We start from the raw sequence: 23,702 nt of genomic DNA, 5'->3' as shown, positions 1-23,702 counted from the left end.
CTGGTAGAGGACTGGCGTCGCAGTGAAGGTGATAAAAAAACATGGTCCTGTAATCTTGATTGGATTTAATAAAAAGAAATAAGGGGATAATAGTACTTCTAATATTCTAAATTCTAATATTATTCTTATTTGGAATTACAATTTTAATTTAACACCCAATTCTCAATACTAATGTCGCTCTGTGGTTACAAATAGACTGATATTATAAGTAACTTACTTGTTATAGACACCAAATATGTAGTTGAAAAAAAGCCTTGTTTTAAAGTAGTTTTTATTTGTTATGTCTAGAAACAATAATCAGAGAAATATTGAAATAGTTATAAAAATTGGATTTGTAAAGTTTCAGAAACAAAAACAATGTTATGCTACATGAAAACAATTAAAAGCCAATGATGGGCTCCTGGCATTTTTGTTAAGTTCATGAAAAGCCTGGAATGAGCACTATTTTTTGAGTATGAACTTTATTTTTCCACTATTATTTTTTTAACAAAATGCAACTTATATTAAGAGAATAAGATAAAGAGAAATTAAATAACTTATAAACAAATGCAAATCTAGGCTGTTGTGTTATAGTCAGGATACTTTTACACCACACCTTCACTGCAGTCAGCTTCCCTCCTTGTCTATAGGAAGGCCTTGTCATACAAAGACTCTGTTGCTCGTGGTGATTCTGTTTGACAATATCCATAGTTCACTGTGATAGATAACAAATCTGTAACATTAGAAAAATCATGACTTTTTTATCTTACATGCAAGATTTTTTCATACCATGCATTTTAGAAAGAACCACAGCAGACATACTGCGGTTCTTAAAATAGTATAAACCTTAAAGTTAGGTGCATTACTGTTAGTCCAATAAACTACTAATGCATTTTATGAAATTTAAAAAATTTTTCAAAAATTTTATCAATACATGTTTTTAAATTTAATTTTTAAGTATTTTCCTTTTGAAAAAGCAACACGTGTTGTGAAGTAGATAAAGTAAACATTTACCAACACTGCTATTCTATACACTTTTATAGTACTTTGGTATCTATGAGGTTAAAGGCAGACCCGGAAAATCACGAATTTGATGTTATAAATGTATTCTGCTCATCCTCCTGAACAAAAATATATATGGTTTTAGGGGGTGCAAATGACATCATGGTTTTAGGGGGTATATTCATAAATAGTTAAGTTTTTAATATTTTAATGCCCTGTTTGTGTGCTGTGTGTTGAAAACTGTGTACAATGTTATCTGAGTGCTTCGGGACTGTGGTCAAGTGCTTCACAAGATATCAAGTACCTTAGTTCGGATCAAGTTCGGACAGTACCTTAGGTACTGTAGTTCGGATCAAGTGAGTGCTTGTCAATCATCGTTCAACCATCCACTAGTTCAACAAACCGTAGTGAATAGTGTGTTTCTGAGTGTCTTTCAGGCATGTTAGGAGTTTACGTTTTGACCGAAACGAGATTATTTCCTTTAAGTGATAAGTGTTCTCTATTACTGTCCATTTATATATTAATATTGGGTTTTTGTATGATTCATTAAGTTTTTTACACTTTGCATAAATTTCTTTGCATTACTTTTCAATTTAAATTTCTGATCAGCCCCTATAGAGTTTGATATTTTACTGATAGGTACTATCTCGAGGGATATTTTTTTTTCATTGACATCAGCGCGGGTAGCCGGTGTCACAGCCCGTGCTGATGGTCGGAGGCACTCGTCTCAACCCGATAACAACTAATTCATTTGTAGCTCGAAATTAAGAAAAACATCCTTCATTTGGGTCCAAATTCTGCTCATTTCAGTATTATTTTTAATCTACGTTTCAAAAGATGGCGGCGCGTCATCACAAGGTTGAATTACATCAAAAAAGGTCACGTGACATCCGACACCAGGGTACAACATGGAAATATTGCTCCACACATGAAAATTAATTCCATTAGAAATAACAAAGTTGTAGAACTACTAGCATTAAACTACAAATCGCTTGCATTAAAGGGGAAAATGGCCATCGATGGAGTGCTGAGCTGCCTTCTCAGGGACGAACATCTAAAAGAAATATTGTGGTAAGAACACCAGGAAATAAAGGTGAGGCCAAAAATATAGTTACAGAGCTAGATGCTTGGAATATACTGTTTACTAAAGAAATGGTTGAAATGATTGCATTCAAAAAGCAAATTATTCAATAGGCTCATTTTATTTGGTAAAAACTATTTGTAACCAAGTATATGCTTTGTTTGGCTTACTTTACACAGCTGGTGTTTTGAAAGCAGGGCACTTGAGATCTCGTGAAATGTGGAATACTATGTATGGAGTGCCATTTTACAGACATATCATGTCAGAGAACAGATTAATGTTTCTGGTCAATTGCTTACGTTTCAATGACTGTTCCACACAAGACGAGGATGATCAATTTGCTTCTATTCGTGCCCTGTGGAACATTTTTATTTCCAAATTTTGCTACACACCCCATGCATATTGTACAGTAGATGAGCAACTTCTTGCCTTTCGAGGTAAGTGTCCGTTCAAGGTTTACATTCCTTCTAGGCCTGATAAAAATATGATTTAAAAACTAGTGTGCATGTGTGATAGCAAAACATATTACATGATAAACGCTACACCTTATATTGAAAAAGAAAATGGCCGAAGAGACATAAATCAACCACTCAGGTTAGTATTGTAAAAGAAATTACAGAACCTATAAATACTATAAATAGGACAGGTCGTAACATCACCGCCGATAATTGGTTTATGTCAATACCTTTAGCAGGCAGCAACTGACTGCAAGTTGTCATTAGTGGGAACATTGCGTAAAAATAAGAGAGAAATCCCACATTCATTCCTACCATCAAAAAACAAAGAAGTGCTTTCCTCGAGTTTTGCTTTTGACTAAGAAAAACTATAAATATCTGCCCTAAAAAAGGGAAATCTGTTATCCTGCTTTCTACTATGCATGGTGATAAATCTATAATTGAAGAAATAAAAATGCCCAAAATAGTACACTTCTACAACAAAACTAAGGGAGGGGTTGACACTTTCCATCAGTTAAATCACACCCATAGTGTTGCCAGAAAAACACGTTGTTGGCTCTTAGGTTTTTTTATGGAAATTTAGATCAGGCAGGTGTTGACGCCCTAGTATTAATTTTGAAACAAACACAGTGACAAGACTGTACAACGGTAATGTTTTCTAAAAGATTTTTGTCTACAGCTAGCCAAACCATTCATGGAGGAAAGGCTAAAGAAACCTTTATCAAAGGAGCTTGCAGAGGGAATTAAAAAAGCCTTGGCATTGGACTAGAAAACCCTGCGCCATAAGTTGTGAACAACAGACCAACACAGGCAAGATGTTCAGTCTGTCCAAAGTCCAAAGCCAGAAAGACAAAAACATTCTGTGTAAAATGTAACTCAGCAATTTGCCCAGAACATAAAAATGATGTCTGCCAGTCTTGTATAAACTAACCACCTGTATAGACAAGTGTTTTGTGACATTATTTTCAAAGTATTATTTGTATTAGACGTTAAATGTATTAATAAATCATACTTTGTCGATGAAGTATGTGGTTTTTTAATTGGGGTGTTGGAGCACCCCACCTGTGTGTTCATACTACTTAGGTTGTCTTTGTGTTCTATGGTTAAGCCTAAAGTATAATTTAAATACTGCACTAAAATAGAATATTAGTTTCTTGCGAAAATACTGGTATTAACATTATTGGGATCTCTTTATATTATTAATAAATATTAAAGCTAAGCGGCCAGGTTTGCAATATGACTCGTATGTATGATAAAATAGCATGGGTAATAACTTGGCTAAATCATTTTTTTATAAAGTTCTATCTTAAAATGAATATAATTTAAGTAACATAAGTAGTGGAAAGGGTAAATATTACTGTATAAATTTACTAATTTATGGTTAGGAAAAATAAACTTACTTTTAAACCGAAAAAAAACACAATACTGTTGATAAACAAATCGGCAATTGAATCAAAACCAGTAATAAGTGATTGAACTGAAGGTATTTCCCCCCCCCCCACTCTTTTTTAAGCGTCAGCTGCTATGACAGCTTCATTGGACACTGGCTGTCTATTCCTGATCGGCCCTCCCCGGGATTTGAACCCGTGATCTCTCACTTAAACTGAAGACTAAGCTAATACGTATTTTATTTCTTACAATTTGGGATTGTTATTCATACAATGGAGCTAAACGAATTTCATTTAAAAAATGTATTGGTTTCAGTTATGCCACATTTTATGACTTCAACTTTTATTCCATAAATAATACGTTAAGAAACATGTTATTTGCAGGCAAGTATATATATATATATATATATATAACCTTAACTAAGGTTATTTAGCCCCATTACAAATTATTGCACATTGGTCTGGGTTGATTGCACAATTTTTTAAATTAATTAAAAAAACATTTAGTATATATATATATATATATATATATATATATATATATATATATATATATATATATATATACTTGCCTGCAAATAACATGTTTCTTAACGTATTATTTATGGAATAAAAGTTGAAGTCATAAAATGTGGCATAACTGAAACCAATACATTTTTTAAATGAAATTCGTTTAGCTCCATTGTATGAATAACAATCCCAAATTGTAAGAATTTGAAAAGTTTCTCTATTTAGTAAAATATCTTTTTATTTAAGAAACATTATCAACTTTTAAGCTAAAAATCAACACTCTATTAAAAAAAATTTAATGGTAGAGTGTCCCGGCGGAGCAAGTACTTTTTGTGATTCAATGTTTATTGAAATTATATATACATATATATATATATATATATATATATATATATATATATATATATATATATATATATATATATATATATATTTGGTTGTCTTTTGTTTTTGGTTTGAGTTCTGTTTATATGTTTTAATTCAGTGTGTTCTGATGAAGGGTTGTGTCAACTCGAAAATTAAACATGAGCACTGAATTTTTGTTTCTGTTTTTGTGTACACTTTAAAGTACTTCGAAGAGTATATATATATATATATATATATATATATATATATATATATATATATATATATATATATATATATATACTCTTAAATAAGCAAAGAATATTTCAATAATTCTAGTCACATTTAAAAAAAATATTAATATGGTTGTTGTATAGGCCAACATTTGTTTAATAATACTAGACTTTCTGATTTATTCAAACAACTTTGACTTCGATCAAGAGAAATGATTTAAAATACAAAGCTAATACAAATTAAACATACAGGAGGTAATATGGTCAATAATCCATGCTTGCCACCAAATGAAAAGAAAAAAAACTTGGAGATGGATTATGGAACGGAAACGTTAAAAATGAAATAAATGATAAACAATGAGTCTGCTGAGTCTGAGTCATATAATCTCACGTAACAAGTGTTGAACGAACATGAAGTCGTGGGGTCTTTGAAGATGAAGTCTGGAATTGGAGTTGTAGTTATACATGTTTTGATTATTAATTAGGATTCCTAAGAGCCAATTATATTTTGCGCTGTGTGAATTGGATTTCTGATAATAGGTAGTCTAAAAATGTTCAATATTAACATGATTTTTTGTAATCATTTGATATTTTAATGATAAGGTTATCTTTACGAACACTTAACTAAGGTTATTTAGCCCCATTACAAATTATTGCACATTGGTCTGGGTTGATTGCACAATTTTTTAAATTAATTAAAAAAACATTTAGGCTAACTGTGAATGAGAGATCAATGTAATACTAATAATGAAATCAATATTACAACATTTTTGAAGAAATTCATAAGTTAAAACAATTGCAGTTAAGATAAAATATTAAAGGATTGGGTATAATATATTATATTATTGTTTTTTTTTATTCACACAAAAAAAACAATAATATAATTCAAAATATCAAAAATTTATTATAGCCCTAGTTTTAGACTAAGTATATTATAGCCTATGCTTTATTTTATAAACTAGTGCACAAACGACATTTACGAAAGTACATATTTGCAGCCATATAGTCTAAGCATAAATAAAAAAAATATATGGTATTTATTTACAATACCGTGACCATGAAAAATGGACTTTTTTTCATGGGTTGGGCATTTATAGCCAAGTATTATTATCACAGGTGCATATAAACTGGGGGGAAAGTATATTATTGTATTATATTGATGCCTTTCGGGCATTATTGCGTTAAAAATGGAAAATAACCGACAAAATTTTGTCGAACAACACTTGGAGGGTTAAGGATCAGGGGCATCACGTGATCTGGGATTCGATTTTTGCAAGCTCGAGTTAATTTTTTTTTCTAAAAGAGCAAGCAGTGCGCAGCACTGCGCAGCGGGCAGGCATCGTTGACAGAATTAACGTACTTGTCAGCATCATTTCAGTAAAATTGCCAGAGATAACTTACTGTCAAAAACAGAGTTTTCAAAAAATCGTAACTCCTTTGATTTTTGTTGCCGACGAATTTTTTCTTCACTATTGTTTTCAGGAAAAATTGTAGTTTTCAGGGGAAAAAAATGAACATACCTTTCCATGGTCACGTTATTGTAAATTGATACCAAATATATTTATATCACTTTTTTTAGGATTACAGAATTCCATTATATAGCCTATTAAAATTTAGTTATAGACATGGTCTACGAAGGGCACCAGTGTAAGCGACCACCAGCACAAGCGAATCATCTAAAAATACTGAAAAAAAATATTGAATCAAACTACGTAATAGTTATTTTAAATAAAAATAATAGTTCTGGTGGTTTTAAATCTTAAAAATTAATGTAGGGGCCTATTAAAAATATATAAGAAGAAAGAAATGTATTTGTTTCAGATTATATAACATAACTAACTTTATTTAAACTGTTTGGGTAGGGTACGATAAGCGGACCTGGTTTTTTATATCGAAATTGGCAAACGATACTACTTAATCATAACCATCGATATAATCAATCGATACTGATTAACCCTAGAACCCTACAGGTCATTTCATCCTGTAGTGTCGGGCTGTTTTGGAGCTTCGCGCAAGGTTTTTAAAAAAAAATTATTAAAAATATAAAATAAAAGCAATATAAATAAGAGTATATATTTTTGTGTTCAGAATTAACTTAAACGTAGAATTGCACTATATTGTAAAATTAACCATAAAAAATTTTCTAATAAACACTTTTTTTAATCAAATATAAAATTTACGAAAAATATTTCTTAAATTTGGGGGGGGACCATACCTAGCAAATGAAGTTATAGTGAGAAATATTTGTAAGTGAGATAGCCATTCTGTGTCAAAATTTATCTACGTTCGGAAAAACATAAACATTATACACATTTATGAAAGCATCATAAAGCTATAGAACAAAAAGCAGCGATGCGTATAAATTCTGAAAATCGGGTGTACACGTAAGACTTTGGTAAAACAAGTTTTGCTAATACATTTATCTATGAATACATGTTATATTGCATATTTTATTACTTCGAATAAAATAGAATATACAGTACTAATGAAATAATTACCATAAATTATTTTTTGAAAAGTATAAAAAAGTTAAATATTGCCATTATTCAAAAATTTTGCGAAAAATTTTCATTCAGCAAAATATAAAATCGTTTCTAAAGCTTGTACTATATCAAAATTTATAAATTTATGGTTTATAAGTAATAGGAAATATTATGTAGTTAGAAAACTATAAATATAACTAAATATATTGAAAAAATATAGAATAACCCAAACAGTTATTATATATAACCAAAGAAATTACAGGAAATATATATTTTATTGTGAAAACTATCTATTTACCAAAAATAAATAGTTACTTCAGAGCTAAAAGAGTGCTATAAATAACGTTTAGTAAGTGAAAACGATAATAAACTATGTGAAATGAATTTTAGCCAAGTCATTTTGCCATAGCCTACACAAAGCCGGTAATTTCTCAAACAAATTTCAGTAAATAGAAATTGATTTATTCTAAAATATATATGTTTACACTACTACGACATCAAACAACACACTACACATTAAATACGATACTAAAACACGCGTTTTAAAACTATTAAAACTTACAAATATCCACAGCTCGGCACGAAAGTGATACAGAACGGCAGCGGCAATATCGCGGTCACAACAAACTGCGTCGTTTTCTTTTACGTTCAAAATGACAAGCTTGGTACCTCATAACCATAATACAAAGAGGAATAAAACTCATCTGTTCCCTAGCATTTTTCTTCCCGAATCCAATGGTGCATGAATTATATCGATACGTTACCGGAGTATATTGTAAAAAGTAATTATACGAGGGAATGTTTGACCGACAAAATTTTGACGGTTAACACTACAGAAGCGGCATTGACCGACAAAATTATGTCGATTAACAGTTCTAGGGTTAATTATTTTCAACTATTAACTTAAATAATCTATATCAACAGCTGTAAACACTAAAATAATACACGTAGGATAATATTTCAATTTTACATAAGTAATTCTGATTATTAAAAATGGCAGTCAATTTTAGAAAAGTACACGACGTTGCTTTTCCATGGCTTCAACATGTTGGACTCGTACCGAAAAACCCATTATGTGAAATTTGTGGGAAAAAAAACAACTGTAACTGTGAGAGGAGTAAATATGGTCGTCTTCAGTTTTCCTAATTTTGGTTGTAACAATTTGTTTGATCACTGTAAATATTAAATTCATATTTTAATTTAAATCATATGATTGTTATTGAGGACTATAGGTACTTTTATATCAATTGATAGTGTAGGATTTGAGTTGCGAATATTGGGTATCGATGACTGTATTCTTTGATATAGTCAAAAAGTTAAAGAATTGATGGTCCAGAAAAAGAAGGTATATGATTTGAGGCTTAGGGCAATAAAACACAGTGCCACCTCTCAACATATAACCCAAGCACAAAATAAGGTACTTTGGGATTATACCGACCACACCAGTATGAAGAACACAAAAATATAAATTTATAGAAACAAACATGATAGAACGAAAAAACAACTGTTTAATTACAAAATTACAAGCATTTCCAGGTATTGTGATCGGTATTGTTGTCGCTTTATCTTATCTTTCTTGATAATCCCGATTAGGGCAGGGCGCGGCATCACATGATTTGCACGGTACATAATTGCCTTTCCATTACAATTCAATTTATATTTCTGATCAGCCCTCTACAATTTGATATTTTACTGATAGGTACTATCTTGAGGGATGTTTTTCTTTCGTCGACATCAGCATGGGGCAGGAGGTGCTGCCGAAGCCTGCGCTGATGGCCGGAGGCACTCGCATTTTGGGTGGCGGAGTATGATCAAGAATAAAAACAAGTTTTGAGTGTTTTTTCAATAAAGAGTTTAGTTTTAGTTTGGTAATGTTTGTTTTTGTTGAATTTTTGTGTTTGGAGAAATGTAGAGGTAAAACACAGAAGTACAACAAAGCGACGCACCAGCTGAACGGGCGGCGAGACTCTGCAATCACGTTATCTACTAGACCGCTCGACTTTGACCTCTGTCTGAGGGTGGGGAGGGGTTTGCGATAAGACAATTCCTGTTTTATATTGACGAAATATTGTTCTACGCTAATCTAGTAATCAGTAGAAGAAAAATGTCAAATAACGATTCATGTCTGGGTGTGGTCGGTATAATCCCAAAGTACCCAAAATAAACCAAGAGCTATATGGCAAGTAATTAATGCAGAGAGACACAGCAAACAGCCTCGAGATCACACACTTGAAATCCTGCTAAACGGTAAACTAGAAAAGAATCCTGAAACCATAGCCAATGAGTTTAACAAATATTTCTCTCAAATAGCTGGAGAAACCTTAAAACAGAGACCTGAACATGATATACCTGACAGTACTCAACGACCCTCAATCAACCACTCCACCCCTTTTAGATTTAGACATGTTTCTTCCAAAGATGTCAAAGATGCAATAGCTTCCTTGAAGCCCAAGCTCTCTTTTGGGATTGACGAGGTACCAGCAAAAATGGTTAAGCACTGCGCTCAACAACTTGCCGTTCCTATTGCAAGCATAATCAATAAATCTTTTGCTTACAGCCTATTTCCAACTGCTCTTAAAGTCTCAAAAATCTACCCTCTACATAAAAAAGGGTTACTCACTGAAATAAAAAACTTTCGGCCTATATCACTGATCTCACCTTTTTCTAAAATCATTGAGGAGATTGTCTTAACCCAACTACTAGCCTATCTTAAACATGAACAACTCTTGAGCGAAGATCAACATGGGTTCCTGAAAGGAAAATCCACTGCTAGTGCTCTCACAAGTATTATTGAATCGTCATTGATCAGTTGGACGCCCGCAAACATGTCTCAGCGATCCTTCTTGACTACAGCAAGGTTTTTGATTGTCTGGGTCATGAACAAATATTAAAAAAACTTGAAGTTTTAGGAGTAAAATACAAAGAAAATGCATGGTTTGCCAGTTACCTCAAAGGGCGCACACAGATAGTTGAAGTCCAAAAAATGTTAAAAGGAACAAAGTATATATGTAAGTCTAACCCCCAGCCAGTTACAAGAGGAGTCCCGCAAGGATCCGTCCTGGGCCCAGTTTTATTTATCTTGTTCGTGAATGATTTGCCAGATATCATAAAAACTAATAGTAACTCAAAATGTTGATTTGAAGGACTTGAAAGTGATAGTCAATTTAATCATTTTTGCTATGAAGATTTTTCCTTTTATCTGGATTTAGCAACTCCCGACCATTCCACTCCCCTGCCAGAGAATAGAAATTCTCATCTCATGGAAAATGCGTCTCCACCAACAGTTCAAATGGTCTCCTTTCTAATCTCACTTAGGCTGCTATTAGCCTTAAGTAATGACTCTAGAGGGTTTGAGTAGTCGGTTTGGAGTGTTTTATGGAGCCTAGCAGCCTCTAAACATTTAATTTTTTGAAAGAAGTATCTCTGGGTTCTTCTTTTTTTTCTAATTTCTTTTTTATATTCATTTAGGACATTATATTATACGAGTTGTATTCATAAAGTAATGGGAATTTTTAAGTTTCATGGGTTTAGAGTGTCCAATTGTCATGATTTTTTTTTATTATGTAGCTACTCATGCTCCTGAAGTATAATAAAATTTCCAGTTGTATTCATCTTTTACTTTTTCAGTGGTATCTGCTAAGGTTAGATGTGTTTTATGAACTCAATGATTTTTGTTTGTTAAAAAAATGAATCAAAGAATTTATATAACATTTTTGTTGGCAAAATGAAATAAAGTATACCAAAGTGTTAAGTGTAAGAAAGGGCCATGCAGCCCTAACTTTGCCTTTATAAATAAAGAATTTTTTTAAATTATTATACCTTAAAGCGGTAAATGGCAAAAAGCAATAAAAAAAAAAAAAAAAAAAAACACCTGGATTTGTGGCAAAACAGTTCATGGCTTTTGTACCATAGTAATGCACCTGCTCACACTTCATTGCTTGTTGATTATATTTCTTTTTAAATATTTTTGTATGCAGCCGCATGGCTGAAAGAGCTAAAGGCTATCCCAAAGATCGAGAAGTGTTTTGAGTATTGGAAAAAGCGTTGGTTTAAGTGCATAATATCTAATGGAGACTATTTTGAAGGTGACATTAATGTAGATGTATAAATAAATATTTTTTCAAAAAATGAAAATTTCTATTAGTTTTTGAACATAACCTAGTTAACTGTTCCAAGTTGCAGAATGATCCCGAGGCTAACCTTGACCAAGAACTTTCTACTGATACGGGTAGAATTTCTTGTCCATAACGTTGAACTAAGACTACAATTTAATTTTTAAAAAGCCTATTTGTAATTTTGTTAAAAGAATAAGTATTATGATTTTACAAACAACATTTTTCAGATATGGTGTCGTTCCATATTAGGTCTTTATGACGTCTCGGCAATCATAAGACATTTTAAACTTTTGCTCCCTGATCCCTTTGGTGATTGTCTTGCAGTATGGCATCCTCTTCGGATGGATGGCATACATACAGGGTGATTCAAAACTAAACGGCAATCTCTCGAGAGCTTATTCTATAGCTAAAAACAAGTAAAAAAGTTCATATAACCATATGCCCGGAAACGCTTCGTTAGCGAGTTACGCCTAGCGAAAGATTTCGCCCGGATTTCAGAACCCTTGGTGAAGTCAGGCCGTATAAAAATGGTAAAGGTTGTTACAAAGATACAAATACGATTGTTTTTTATGTTTTTATATCTGACAAATTTATTAAAATTCGTCCCAGAGCTGTAAATGCAATACTTTCAGAGATATCTTACGTAAAACACAAGAATTGGTGCAAAGAAATAACACATTTTTGTGTTTAACGTAAGATTACTTCCATAAATGTTAAATAAAGGTCATTTTTTTCTTAAACAGATTTGTAGAACATTTAATTCTGAAAAGATTCATGTGAATTACTTAGGAAAAAAATTAATAATAGGTATTGAAATTTAGCTTTATTTAAAAATAAAACAGACGCACAAAAATGCATATTCTTATCTGCATAAAATATTAACTAATGTTTAGGTTGTGAGTAACAGCTGATTTAAGCAACTTTTGTCCTCACTGTCCTTAAATCGGTACAGGACTAGTGCCACACTAAAGATGTAACTAACAAAATATTTTTTTTATTTTTAAAAGTTTTCATTCAATTAGTACATTGTTTGGCTGAAGGTTCCCTTTAATGGCCAGTCTATGCATATGTTTGAAGCATTGTTCTACTTTCTTATTTTGTTGACAATTTATACTTTGAGGTGTTACTAGTTACTTTTTATGTAAATCAAGTTCTATAACCAAATTGAACTTTTGTGCATAACATTTATCATCTGTAAAATATAATTGTTAAAAAATCAACAAATTATTTAATTACAAGTTGACATGCTTATTTTCATAAAAGTGAAACTAATTTTGACTAACACGCTCATATGTGAGAAAAATCACATCACCAGCAGTGCCAAAAGCCTAGAAGTATTTATATAGATTAAAATAAAGTTGCAATAGAATTATAAGTGTAATTTGGGAAGTCGTCAAGCTTTCACGTAGTAAAAGCCCGGATTCACTTCATAGGCTAAGGTTTAAAGTGTTTATGCTTTAAATGTAACCATAGAAAATAACCTGTTTAAAAATTTTCAGGTAATTTTGATGTAATTAAAATGGCAGAAGAAAACCAGAGCGAATTTGTGAGCAGAGAATACCAAGTAGAGTTGTTCCAGCAGGCTATTAAGAAAAATTTGATACTGTATCTTCCAACAGGGTCTGGAAAAACATTTATTGCAACCCTTTTGATAAAGCACTATTGGAAAGACTCTACTCTAAAGTAAGTCTATAATGTTAAAACTTTAGTTTAATAATTGCAGCTCATACCAGCATTATTAGCACCATTTCAGGAACTTGCAATAGACAGATGGAGAATGGATAGGAGAGGTGTAAGTAAGGAGGATGGGAAATGTTATTTTGAATTTGAAATATGGTAATTTTATTTACTGTACGTAATTTAAATCATTGTATGTACCGAGTAACAGAAAGGATTCTCTTGACGTTTACTTTTAGACAAATTAACATTAATAAGAGTTTAAGATCCATGATTGGTATAATAAAACTCAGATTAACTGAAATAAAGAGGGGGGGGGGAACCATTTCAGATTCAACCAATTTTTCGTTTAATCCAATTACATCTAAAAATAACCTATTATAATGGGTGCATAGGGGAAATGAATGTCTTGCAAACAATTTCTGTAAGTTATAATACAGCTGGCCAGTGTGGAAACACGTTCTTTTCCCAGCCAGTCGTTAACAACTATGAAAGTTGGCACAGAGTTCTGCTGTTGAATATATTTAAATACACATTATCATTCAGGAAAGCATTTCAGCTGACCCAGGTTTTGGTCGACCCAGTTTTGGTTAATCAGGGTTTTAATGTAATACCATCATGGCGGGCCATTGATCACTAAAAGAAGTTTTTAGTGTATTTGTATAGTGTAATATCAGTATTTGTGTGAAAAAGTTTTAGTATATTCAACAATTTAAAAAACAAGACTAATTACACATAAATTTTTTTTCCTTTAGAATGTAATACATTTTAATATTAGATATGTGGGTCATAAATATTTTAATAAATTGGATTAGCAAACTGTCAAGTCTAGAATTTAATTACTCCATTTATCCTTATGAAATTTCATAATTATATTCTGTTGTGTTATATTTTACTGGAAAATTTACAAATGTCGAGAGGGGAAATATATTTTAGTTTTCCTTTAGAATATAATACATCATTAATATTTTTTAATTGAAGGTATGTGGGTCATAAGATATTTAATAAACTGTGTTTGTAAAAAAGTTTATGATTAATTGCTGGATTCATTCTTAATTATAATCTGTTGTGTTTTGTTTTACAGGAGCATTGATGAAGGTGGAAAAAGGACATTCTTCTTAGTGAACACAGTGGCTTTGGTTGAGCAACAGGCTTCTCAAATTGGTTTTCAAACCATTCTTAATGTTGGTAAATATAGCGGAGATATGGGAGTAGATCTTTGGGAGCCATCAGTGTGGCGGAAAGAAATTGACGAGAAGCATGTAAGTTATACTAAGTAAATAAAACCAAGTATTTTACTTCGGCTTTCCTAAATCTTTCTCATTCAGATACTTGCCATATATTCACCAACATAGCAAATGTAACTGTCTCAACTACTATCTTTTTTCCAGAAACTAAGTGCCAAGAGTCTTATGCACATTGTTATTGTGATAAGGTGGGGTACCTTCTTGTTGGAAAAAACAAACCCTTTTTCCACCTCTTTATATTCCACTTACAAAGACATTCTCAATCAAACATGTTACAATACAGGGTGGAAAAAAGTATGGAAACGCTTTCACTAATTTTGTATGGCTTCACTTATACAAATTAAATTTTGTACATCACCACTTGTATTAAGAACCTAGTTTTTGAGACCAGTGGGGACATTTTATCTTTTCAGGGGGACGGCCCGTGAGGAGTCGGACGAAAATCTTAAATGTAAGCATAGGCCGAGTTTGGTATCAAATTAAAGGTCTAGTAAAGAGAAACTCATTACCACAAACCGCACTTAAAAAGGTTGACTCTATCCAGAGTACGGGCTGTATGAATTTCATGACAAAGAAATTTAGTAATTTTGTCTTGTGAAGTAACTAATTTACTTTCAGTAGTATGTTTTATGTCGGTTATGTAAATTGGAAAAACAATTTCCAACAAAAAATTATTTTTTTTACCTCTACATTTGTTGGATAACAGTACATAGGGGTTTTCCTGTCTTGTCTTCAAGAAACTGAGAGTATTCAATAATACCACCGTAACTCCTTTTCAACATGAGGTCAAGGTCCAGTCCCTCCAGCCCTTTTATCTCAGGCAAACATAAACTGGTTTAGGCAATACAAACAGTACTGTCACAGCAAAACTCCACAGTTTTGTATTTTTAATATCAGCTTGGTTTTTAGTCTACGTTATAATTTCGTCCACGTAAGATAAAGTTGAAAGTCTTCACTAGAAGGTACTGCGATAGTTATAAATTTTTTTACTTAAGTGTTTACATTTTATTCTACTAGTTTTAAAAGCAATGTCACTTAGTGAGTTTGAGAGAATCACGCTGCTTATGATGCGTGGGTATGGATATCTAGTTCGTCCCTATGAAGAAACAGCGCATTTGTTTAATGACACTTTTCTTGATAGACCCCCAATTAGTAAGTCAACAGTGTTTAAGACAGTAAAAAGATTTGAAGAAACTAGAACAGTCAAAGATTGCGAAAGAAGTGGCAGGCCTAAATCGGCAACAAATGAACAAAAATCTTTGGATGTACTCCAAACATTTGTTGAAAATCCCAGCACCTCGGCCAGAGTGGCTGCAAAAGATCTTGATATGAGCCATACCTCAGTGTTGAGTGTTTTACACAAAAACAAGTATCACCCTTTTAAAGTAACCCTAACCCAAGAACTTGCAGAGGATGATTTTGATCGAAGGACTGAATTTTGCGAAATTATGATGAGAAAGTGTGACGAAATTCAAAATTTTTTAAGTTCGATATTGTTTTCAGATGAAGCTACATTCTTTGTTAATGGACAAGTTAATAGGCATAATTGCCGTTACTGGGCCGACCATAATCCACACTGGATGATAGAAGGCCACACACAAAGGCCTCAAAAAGTGAATATGTGGGCTGGAATAATAAACAATAACATTGTAGGACCGTTTGTGATAGATGGAAATCTAACAGGTGAAATTTATTTCAATATGTTGACAAATAACATTTTGCCAGCAGTGCGTGCTCTTCTTGGGGCAAATTTTAATGCAGTATGGTTTCAGCAAGATGGAGCACCGCCCCATTACTATTTGCGGGTGCGCAATCTGTTAGATGAAGTGTTTCCTAACCGTTGGATTGGTAGCAGGGGTACCGTTGAGTGGCCGGCTAGGTCACCAGATCTTAATCCACTAGATTTCTTTTTGTGGGGCTTCTTAAAAGATAATGTGTATTAAACTAAACCAGCGAACATTGAGGAGCTGACAAATCGTTTATTAGAAGAAGCAAGAAGAATTACACCCGAGATGCTTCAAAATGTGACTGCAGTAGGTTTTTATAATAGACTAGCTCATTGCCAACAAGTGTTCGGAGAGCAGTTTGAGCACCTCATTTAAAAGGTATGGTTATTTTTTGTAATACATAGATAATTTTAAATTTAATTCTTTTGGATAATTGTGTTCCATAAAGTGTCATTTTCAGTCAGAACAGTTTACTTGAGACTGTGAAATTGCGGAGAAATAATAATTAATCAAACGTTACTTATGAAATTCAAACGGCCCATACTCTGGATAGGGTCAACCTTTTTAAGTGCGGTTTGTGGTAATGAGTTTCTCTTTACTAGACCTTAAATTTGATACCAAACTCGGCCTATGCTTACATTTAAGATTTTCGTCCGACTCCTCACGGGCCGTCCCCCTGAAAAGATAAAATGTCCCCCACTGGTCTCACTAAAAAACTAGGTTTATTTAAAGTGAAGCCATACAAAATTAGTGAAAGCATTTCCATACTTTTTTTTCCACCCTGTATATCTTCTCGTTTATTGTTCTTTGTACAAAGGTAAAAGAACCAAACATGATTTTCAATTAAACCAGTACGAAATATAAACTTTGGGGGAGCAATGTTGATGCTAAATAAAGTCATTTGGTGTCCCTCACTTCCAAATTCTTCAGTTATCTGTTTCACTTACATGAAATCTTGTTTTATCAAAAAAGAGAACATTTCAAAACTATTATTTTTTTCATTTCTGTTTCTTATTTCATGCAACAGTTAGAATTTGTAGATGTGCAAAGTTATTTTACGTATCACATAATACAAAGTACCTTCAGTCTCTTCTTATTATTGAAGAGTAGTCATTGCACTGCACTGAACATCTGAAACTGAGTTCTGGTGTTGTTTAAGCAGGCCTGCCATCTGCATGAACTGAAATTCCCCATATTATGGGAGAAAACTTGGACAGTTCATGGAATCAAATACCACAAACTAGAATAGTGTATGTCACTTTTTACTTATTCTAGGATACATTAGAACTAGTAAGTTCTCTTTCAGACACACTCTATCTATAGTACGACCATAAGATAGAGTTGATGTCCATCTGTCTGATCAAAGCCAAACCTTGTATCTTAGAAAGTAGATTTTGTTATGTTAAGTAATATAAACCAAGTATGTACAAAAATACCATTTTTAAGCTTAATTACTCTACTATTAACATTTTTGTCCATTTTATGGTGACTGACGTTGAAAGGAGAAACATGGCTCACCCCTTGTTTTGTGCTAGGCTATGCCATTATAATAGTAATTGAAGATTGTAATTAGGAATTGTCATACTTTTATGTTACCAGAGATAGGTATTTGCCAGCATTGGTATTTGCCACCTTTATATAATATTAAAGTAATTAGTTATCTTGAAAGGATAACAGGACTTTGGATATTTGCCAGCATTATATGTTACAAAAGGTATAACATAACGTATTGAGGATTGGAATCTATCCTCTTCATTAGGTGGATAGGTAATAAAGAACAGAAAAAAGAAAAGAAGAGAAAGAAAAGGGTTCAAACATACTCGAAAGCTGCGAGGAGTCCAGTCCAGACGTAGTCACTGCACAGGATGCGAGTTTCAAGCATAAGTCACGAGTATGAGAATCACAATCACATGTCACATCTGAACAGGTGAAAGTAGGATACTAACAAGAAAATCAATATCGGCACCACATTGTGTCATCTGAAACAATGGGACAGGAAGGTCAAGGGGGGAAGGGGTAAAGGCAAGCTGCTTCTTGCCCTATTTTTTCGTCCTAGACCTTAGTGTCATGGTGTATGTACAAACTTTGTTCGTTGAGGTTTGTTACTTGGTAAAATCTTCATAGGTTTCTTAGTTAGTTCTTTTTTTAATATTGCTACCCAAAGTAGTTTAACCTCAACTGAGGTTGATTTAGCAGTTAGTCTTATTAAGAGTATGAATGATTATTTTGAAGTGTTGCATGAACTTCTCCCTTATGCCAGGAGTAGATATTTTATGATCGTAGTAGGTTTCTCAGTCTTAAGTGTGTAAATATATTTTCTTCATCGGAACCAAAAGACAAAATTAACTACGGCACTAGAAATATGCCTTGGACTGAAGAATATGACAAGAGCCGAAAGTAGGTCCTTTATGACAAAAGTAGTTTTTGAGACCTACATATATATTTCCTTGATCAAGACAATAAGCCAAACTCAAATTTGACTACATAAGTACATTAGAAGTAAGTTCAAACGGCCTGAAGTAGTGGTTATTGACCGAAGTAGGCTCTTCTCAGTCCTATGACTAGATATATTTTATTTATCTGGAAAACATTGCAAACACAACCATGGCACTGGAAATATCTTAGGTTGGCAGTAGTTTAGAAGGGCTGAAAATAAGTTTTTTTACCGAAGCAGATTTCTAAAACCTATGTATATATTTTCTTCTTCAGAGGAGCAAAGCAAACTCAGCTGTGGCATTGGAAATATAATCAATTTGAACCTGAAGTTCTCCTTTATGCACAAAACCTACATAAAAGTCAGTCCGTTAACCTCTGATCGTCTTAACCATGAACACTGAAACAATCATTTATGTACCTGATATATGCCTACTTAAGTTTAAAAAATACCATATGGTACCATCTTAATACATAAGTGCTTTAACTAAGTAAACTAGAGACGGTTTTAAAAATTGTGTATGAAGTCGGGGGTCAGCTATTTTTAAATATAATTTAATTACTACATACAATAAACACAATGGCCAATAGAGTTAACAATAGTTTTTCCATAGTCTACTTTGCTCTTCATTATTCTTATAAAACTAATTATCGTTTTAGTTCGCCATTAACTCTTTGGCTGTTCACAATAATAAAGATTTTCTAGGTAAATGTTAAGATGTTATACTTGTGTGATACCAAAAAACAATTAAACTCAAATTGAAATTTTTGCAGTGTTTTACTTAAAACTTTTTAACCTTTTTATGTCATGATATTTGCTTAAAATTCGTCTTGTTCTTCAGTTAACAGAATTGTCTTTCAGAGAATATATGTTCAAGCATATAAAAAAGGATATACAGTTCTTATATGTTATAAAACAGTACAGTAGTTTGTAGTTATAAAATACATTTTTTTTGTATATTGATAGTTGAATATCTAAAAAGTAAATATAATTATGATCGCCTGGTCTCGGTGAAGTGCCCGCAAGCGAAGAAGGTGTGATGAATATCATCATCCTCCTCCGGGCAGTAAGCACACCGAGGCGACCTGACTTTTCCAATCCTGTAGAGGTACTTCCTAAAGTAACTGTGCCCCGTCAGAAACTGAAACAGGTAGAAATCTATCTCCCCATGGCCACGATCTATCCAGGGTTGAAGTTCTCGAATGAGACGGAAGGTCCAGCGACCGTCCGATCCCTCCGTCCACCTCCGCTGCCAAACCTGCAGAGTCTCCACCCTGGCAGCAGCCAAGGCATCCTCTCTACCCCGCTCGCCAGCCTCCCGAAAGACGGTCCATCTCTTGATGGCCAGCAGATCAATAGGAATCACCCCAGCAACGACCACCACGGCCGAACCGGAAACGGTGCGATAGGCGCAGGCGACCCTAAGTGCTGCTTTTCTCTGTACCGATAACAGCCTTTGACTATATCGCCTTATCCTCATGACACCCGCCCAAACCTTTGCACAATACAGAAGGGTTGAGTTTACAGTAGACATGAGGAGGCGTCTCTTACTTGACCTAGGGCGTCCTACGTTAGCCATCAGCCTGCCGAAAGACAAAACCACCTTAGAGGCTTTGTTGCACACCGCCTGGATGTGCTCCCAATACCGAAGACAGCAGTCGAGTAACACACCCAGGCGGCGTTCTCTCTCCTCTTCTGTGGAACCTGGTTGTGGATGACCTGCTGAATTCTTTGAATAGCAGCGGTGTCTTTGCACAAGGGTACGCAGATGATATTGTGATTCTTGTGAGTGGCAAGTTCAACACAACAATCACGGAATTGACCAATGCTGCTCTGAACATGGTGGGAAACTGGTGTGATAAGGTTGGCCTCACCGTCAACCCCACCAAGGCTGCCGTGGTTGCCTTTACCAGGAGGCGACAGATGGAGGGCATTGGTCCTTTTCTATTTAAAGGCTCACCCGTTGAGCTGAAGCCTGAGGTCAAGTACCTGGGCGTGATCCTAGATAGGGTTCTAAACTGGGGACCTCATCTAGAAAGGGTCATTGCCAGGGGTAAGTGGTCTCTAATGCAATGCAGACGTGTGATAGGTGGGCCCTGGGGACTGAAGCCGAGGCTCTTGTACTGGCTTTATGTTTCCGTGGTCAGACCTGCACTAATGTACGGAGCTGTTGTATGGTGGCCAAAAATGGAAGCCAAAACGGTGGTAGCACGTTTGGCAGGTATCCAAAGGATGGCCTGCCTCGCTATCACAGGGGCCTTTCCTAGTGCGCCAGGCGCGGCTCTGGACTGTTGTCTTAATCTCGCCCCCCTGGACATTGTCATTCGAGCTATGGCCAGGAAGAGTGCCTACTGTCTGCAGCAGACGGGATTCTGGTCGGGCTGCAGCGGTGGGCACTGCAGAATTAGCACTCTGATACAGGAGGATGTTTTGCATATGATCTCTGATCAGATGCCACAAAAGTTTTCCTTTGACAAACCCTTTAGGATTATTTTGCCCTCAAGGGATGATTGGTCAGAGGGGAAGCAACCTCTTCCACCAGCGGAGCTCGAATGGTACACAGACGGCTCTAAAACAAAAAGCGGCACAGGTGCTGGAATTCTGGGAGTGAGACCATGTAGGGAGCTGGTGGTTCCTATGGGTCCGTATCCGACAGTCTTTCAAGCGGAGGTCGCAGCCATTATGGAATGTGCTCGTGAGAATCTTCGTCTGCGATATAGGGGCAAGACGATTAACATTTTCACGGACAGTCAGGCAGCGCTGATGGCGCTGGATTCTTGCGCAATCAAATCCAAACTGGTTTGGGATTGCTATCAGACCGTTTCCTCCCTTGCCAGAATCAACAATGTAACCGTTTGTTGGGTTCCTGGTCATAAGGGGATTTCTGGGAACGAAAGAGCTGATGCCCTGGCCAACCAGGGCTCAGCAACAATTATGACGGGCCCTCAACCATTCTGCGGTGTTCCAAGGTGTGAATCCTCTAGGGTTGTCTCGAAATGGATTCGCGCGGAGCATGGGAGAAGGTGGAGGTTGCATCCGGGTTTGAGAGTGAGTAGAATGGTATTACAGTCACCTTCCTCCAAGGTGGCCTCGGACCTTCTCTCATTAAACAGATCAATGTCTTCCAAGGTCATTGGTCTCATTACGGGGCATGGTCACCTGAAGAAGCATCTACACAGAGTTGGTATCCTTCAGGAGGATCCGCTCTGTGGAAGGTGTAATGAGCAGGAGGAGACTGCTGAGCACCTGCTCTTTGATTGCCCAGCAATAGCAAGAGAGCGGTATGCCATCTTTGGTAGCTTGAACAGGGGTGGCGAGTTTTCCCAGGAGGACTTGATAGGTTGTTTTCGGCGGTTTGTTGAACTGCTGAAGTTGTAGACTGGTAGTCCTCATGGTGTTTTCGGGGTGCGCAAAAGGCCCTTGAGGCTTAAGTGCATGGCAGTAGGCCGCCCCAAGGAAGAAAAAAAAAAAAAAAAAAAAAAAACACACCCAGGTACTTCGCCGCTGTCCTTGTCTGAACCTCGACACCCCCCACATTCATAGAGATTAGAGTGGGGATTCTCTGTCGAGTGAGCATAACGATCTCGGTCTTGGCGACTGCCAGCTCAAGTCCGTGGCTCGTCATCCAGGCATTAACCCGAATCATTACCTGATTAAGGCGTAACTGGGCCAAGTCTGGAGTCCTCGCCGTAATGACTGCAGCTACGTCATCGGCATAACCCACGAGGAGGACGTTGTGGGGCATCTCGAGGCGAAGCAAACCATCGTATGAAACAATCCATAGGTCTGGGCCGAAAATAGACCCTTGAGCCGCACCGGCATTGACCTCTTTCGTTCTTAACTTACAAGTTGACTCAGAGTTGCATTATAATTGTTAAGTGAGTTCGCACCATTTCCTTTCTTATTAGCACTGTCACAGACAGTAGCTGTGTTCATAACTATATTCTGTCCAAAATCAGTGATTTGTGTGTATCAGTTGATGCCGTTGACGTTGAATGTTGCTTGGAAGTAAACAAAGACAGAACATTTTCAGATGAGCAAATTATTGCAGTACTGTTTAAGTAAAGATTGTAATTATGACAACTATTAAAAAGTCATGTATCAGTGTTACTGTACTAATAAAAGGACAAAACTACATAGTGAATTTTCATATTTATTTTGTCTTTAAAATGTAGGAATTGTTAAACAGTGAAATTTATTGTATTAAAATAAATCAATTTGTAGATAGAATCTAAGTAACTTTTACTGTATTTTTATATTTTAGGTACTTGTGATGACAGCACAAATCTTTGTGGACCTTCTTCAAAATTTTATAATATCTTTGAAGAATGTGAATCTGATTATATTTGATGAATGTCACAGAGCTGTGTCAAACCATCCTATGCGGCAGGTGAGTGATCTTGTTCTTATGTTGGTTATAGTTTTGTAAGTAAGCTTCCTTAGTAGGCTCAAAGGTCTATTATCCAGTTCTAATGGAAATTCTCTTTAAGTACTATGGTGACGATATATGGCCATACAAAGTCTGTGCATAAATGCCACAATGGCATCTGTATGCACCAAGTAATATCAGGCTTATAACGATCAGTATTGTTTTTATCAATGTTGTACGTAAATATATTTTACTATTAAAATAAATAGTGATTCGTAAGTATTTTGTAAATGTTACTAAAGTACAGCAAAAGAAAATCTTTATTCTAGGGAAATTGTCAGACAGCTCTCTAGGTTCCGAGCGTGACAATTTATTTGGTGATAATAGTGATGCTGACCCACTATATGTTCCAGGCAGTGATAGTGACAGTGAAAACTGTAGTAAGGATGGTCTTTCTGGGCTACTAACCGGACCAAATTTAGCTAGACTAAACCCAAGCCTAGACTAGATGAGTAGGATTAGATGATGTGAAGCATGGATAGCTCTTCAGTAAATGAAACACAATACCTAGGACTAATGTGGGTTGGCCTATTGATCACAATGTGATTAGTGAAAGCTGTCCACAGTCCTTTGAAGAAAATACACTGATATCTGGAA

At 34.9% G+C, this 23,702-nt stretch overlaps 2 protein-coding genes across 2 annotated transcripts in view; one reads left to right on the top strand and one right to left on the bottom strand.

Moving 5' to 3' along the window:
* LOC124373852 (RNA-binding protein 48-like) overlaps nucleotides 1-3,720 on the bottom strand; it is a 32,690-nt gene extending 28,970 nt beyond the window's left edge. The window contains exons 1-2 of the mRNA XM_046832175.1: nucleotides 2,362-3,720; nucleotides 596-712 (exon numbers count right to left, since the gene is read on the bottom strand). Of these exons, the coding sequence (XP_046688131.1) occupies nucleotides 596-688 (93 nt within the window). The 5' untranslated portion in view covers nucleotides 689-712; nucleotides 2,362-3,720. The remainder of the gene's footprint in view (nucleotides 1-595; nucleotides 713-2,361) is intronic.
* Nucleotides 3,721-5,330: 1,610 nt separating this feature from the next.
* Nucleotides 5,331-23,120, top strand: LOC124373851 (endoribonuclease Dicer homolog 2-like). Its single transcript, XM_046832173.1, has 4 exons — nucleotides 5,331-5,533; nucleotides 13,091-13,274; nucleotides 14,353-14,530; nucleotides 22,941-23,120. Exons 2-4 carry the CDS (start codon nucleotides 13,111-13,113, stop codon nucleotides 23,103-23,105), a joined length of 507 nt encoding a protein of 168 aa, XP_046688129.1. The 5' UTR covers nucleotides 5,331-5,533; nucleotides 13,091-13,110; the 3' UTR covers nucleotides 23,106-23,120.
* The last annotated feature ends 582 nt before the right edge of the window (nucleotides 23,121-23,702 follow it).

Source organism: Homalodisca vitripennis, unplaced genomic scaffold (genome assembly GCF_021130785.1).
Source record: "Homalodisca vitripennis isolate AUS2020 unplaced genomic scaffold, UT_GWSS_2.1 ScUCBcl_6514;HRSCAF=13760, whole genome shotgun sequence".
Classification (NCBI taxonomy): domain Eukaryota; kingdom Metazoa; phylum Arthropoda; class Insecta; order Hemiptera; family Cicadellidae; genus Homalodisca; species Homalodisca vitripennis.
The sequence above is the reverse complement of the archived record's forward strand: the minus strand, read 5'-3'. Positions and strand labels throughout refer to the sequence as shown.

What these genes read in the sequence shown, in the direction of transcription:
- LOC124373851 (XM_046832173.1), top strand. Translation starts at nt 13,111, where the DNA reads ATGGCAGAAGAAAACCAGAGCGAATTTGTGAGCAGAGAATACCAAGTA. An exon ending in TGGAAAGACTCTACTCTAAA is followed by an intron (nt 13,275 to 14,352) that starts GTAAGTCTATAA and finishes TTTGTTTTACAG; the next exon opens with GAGCATTGATGAAGGTGGAA. An exon ending in AAGAAATTGACGAGAAGCAT is followed by an intron (nt 14,531 to 22,940) that starts GTAAGTTATACT and finishes TTTATATTTTAG; the next exon opens with GTACTTGTGATGACAGCACA.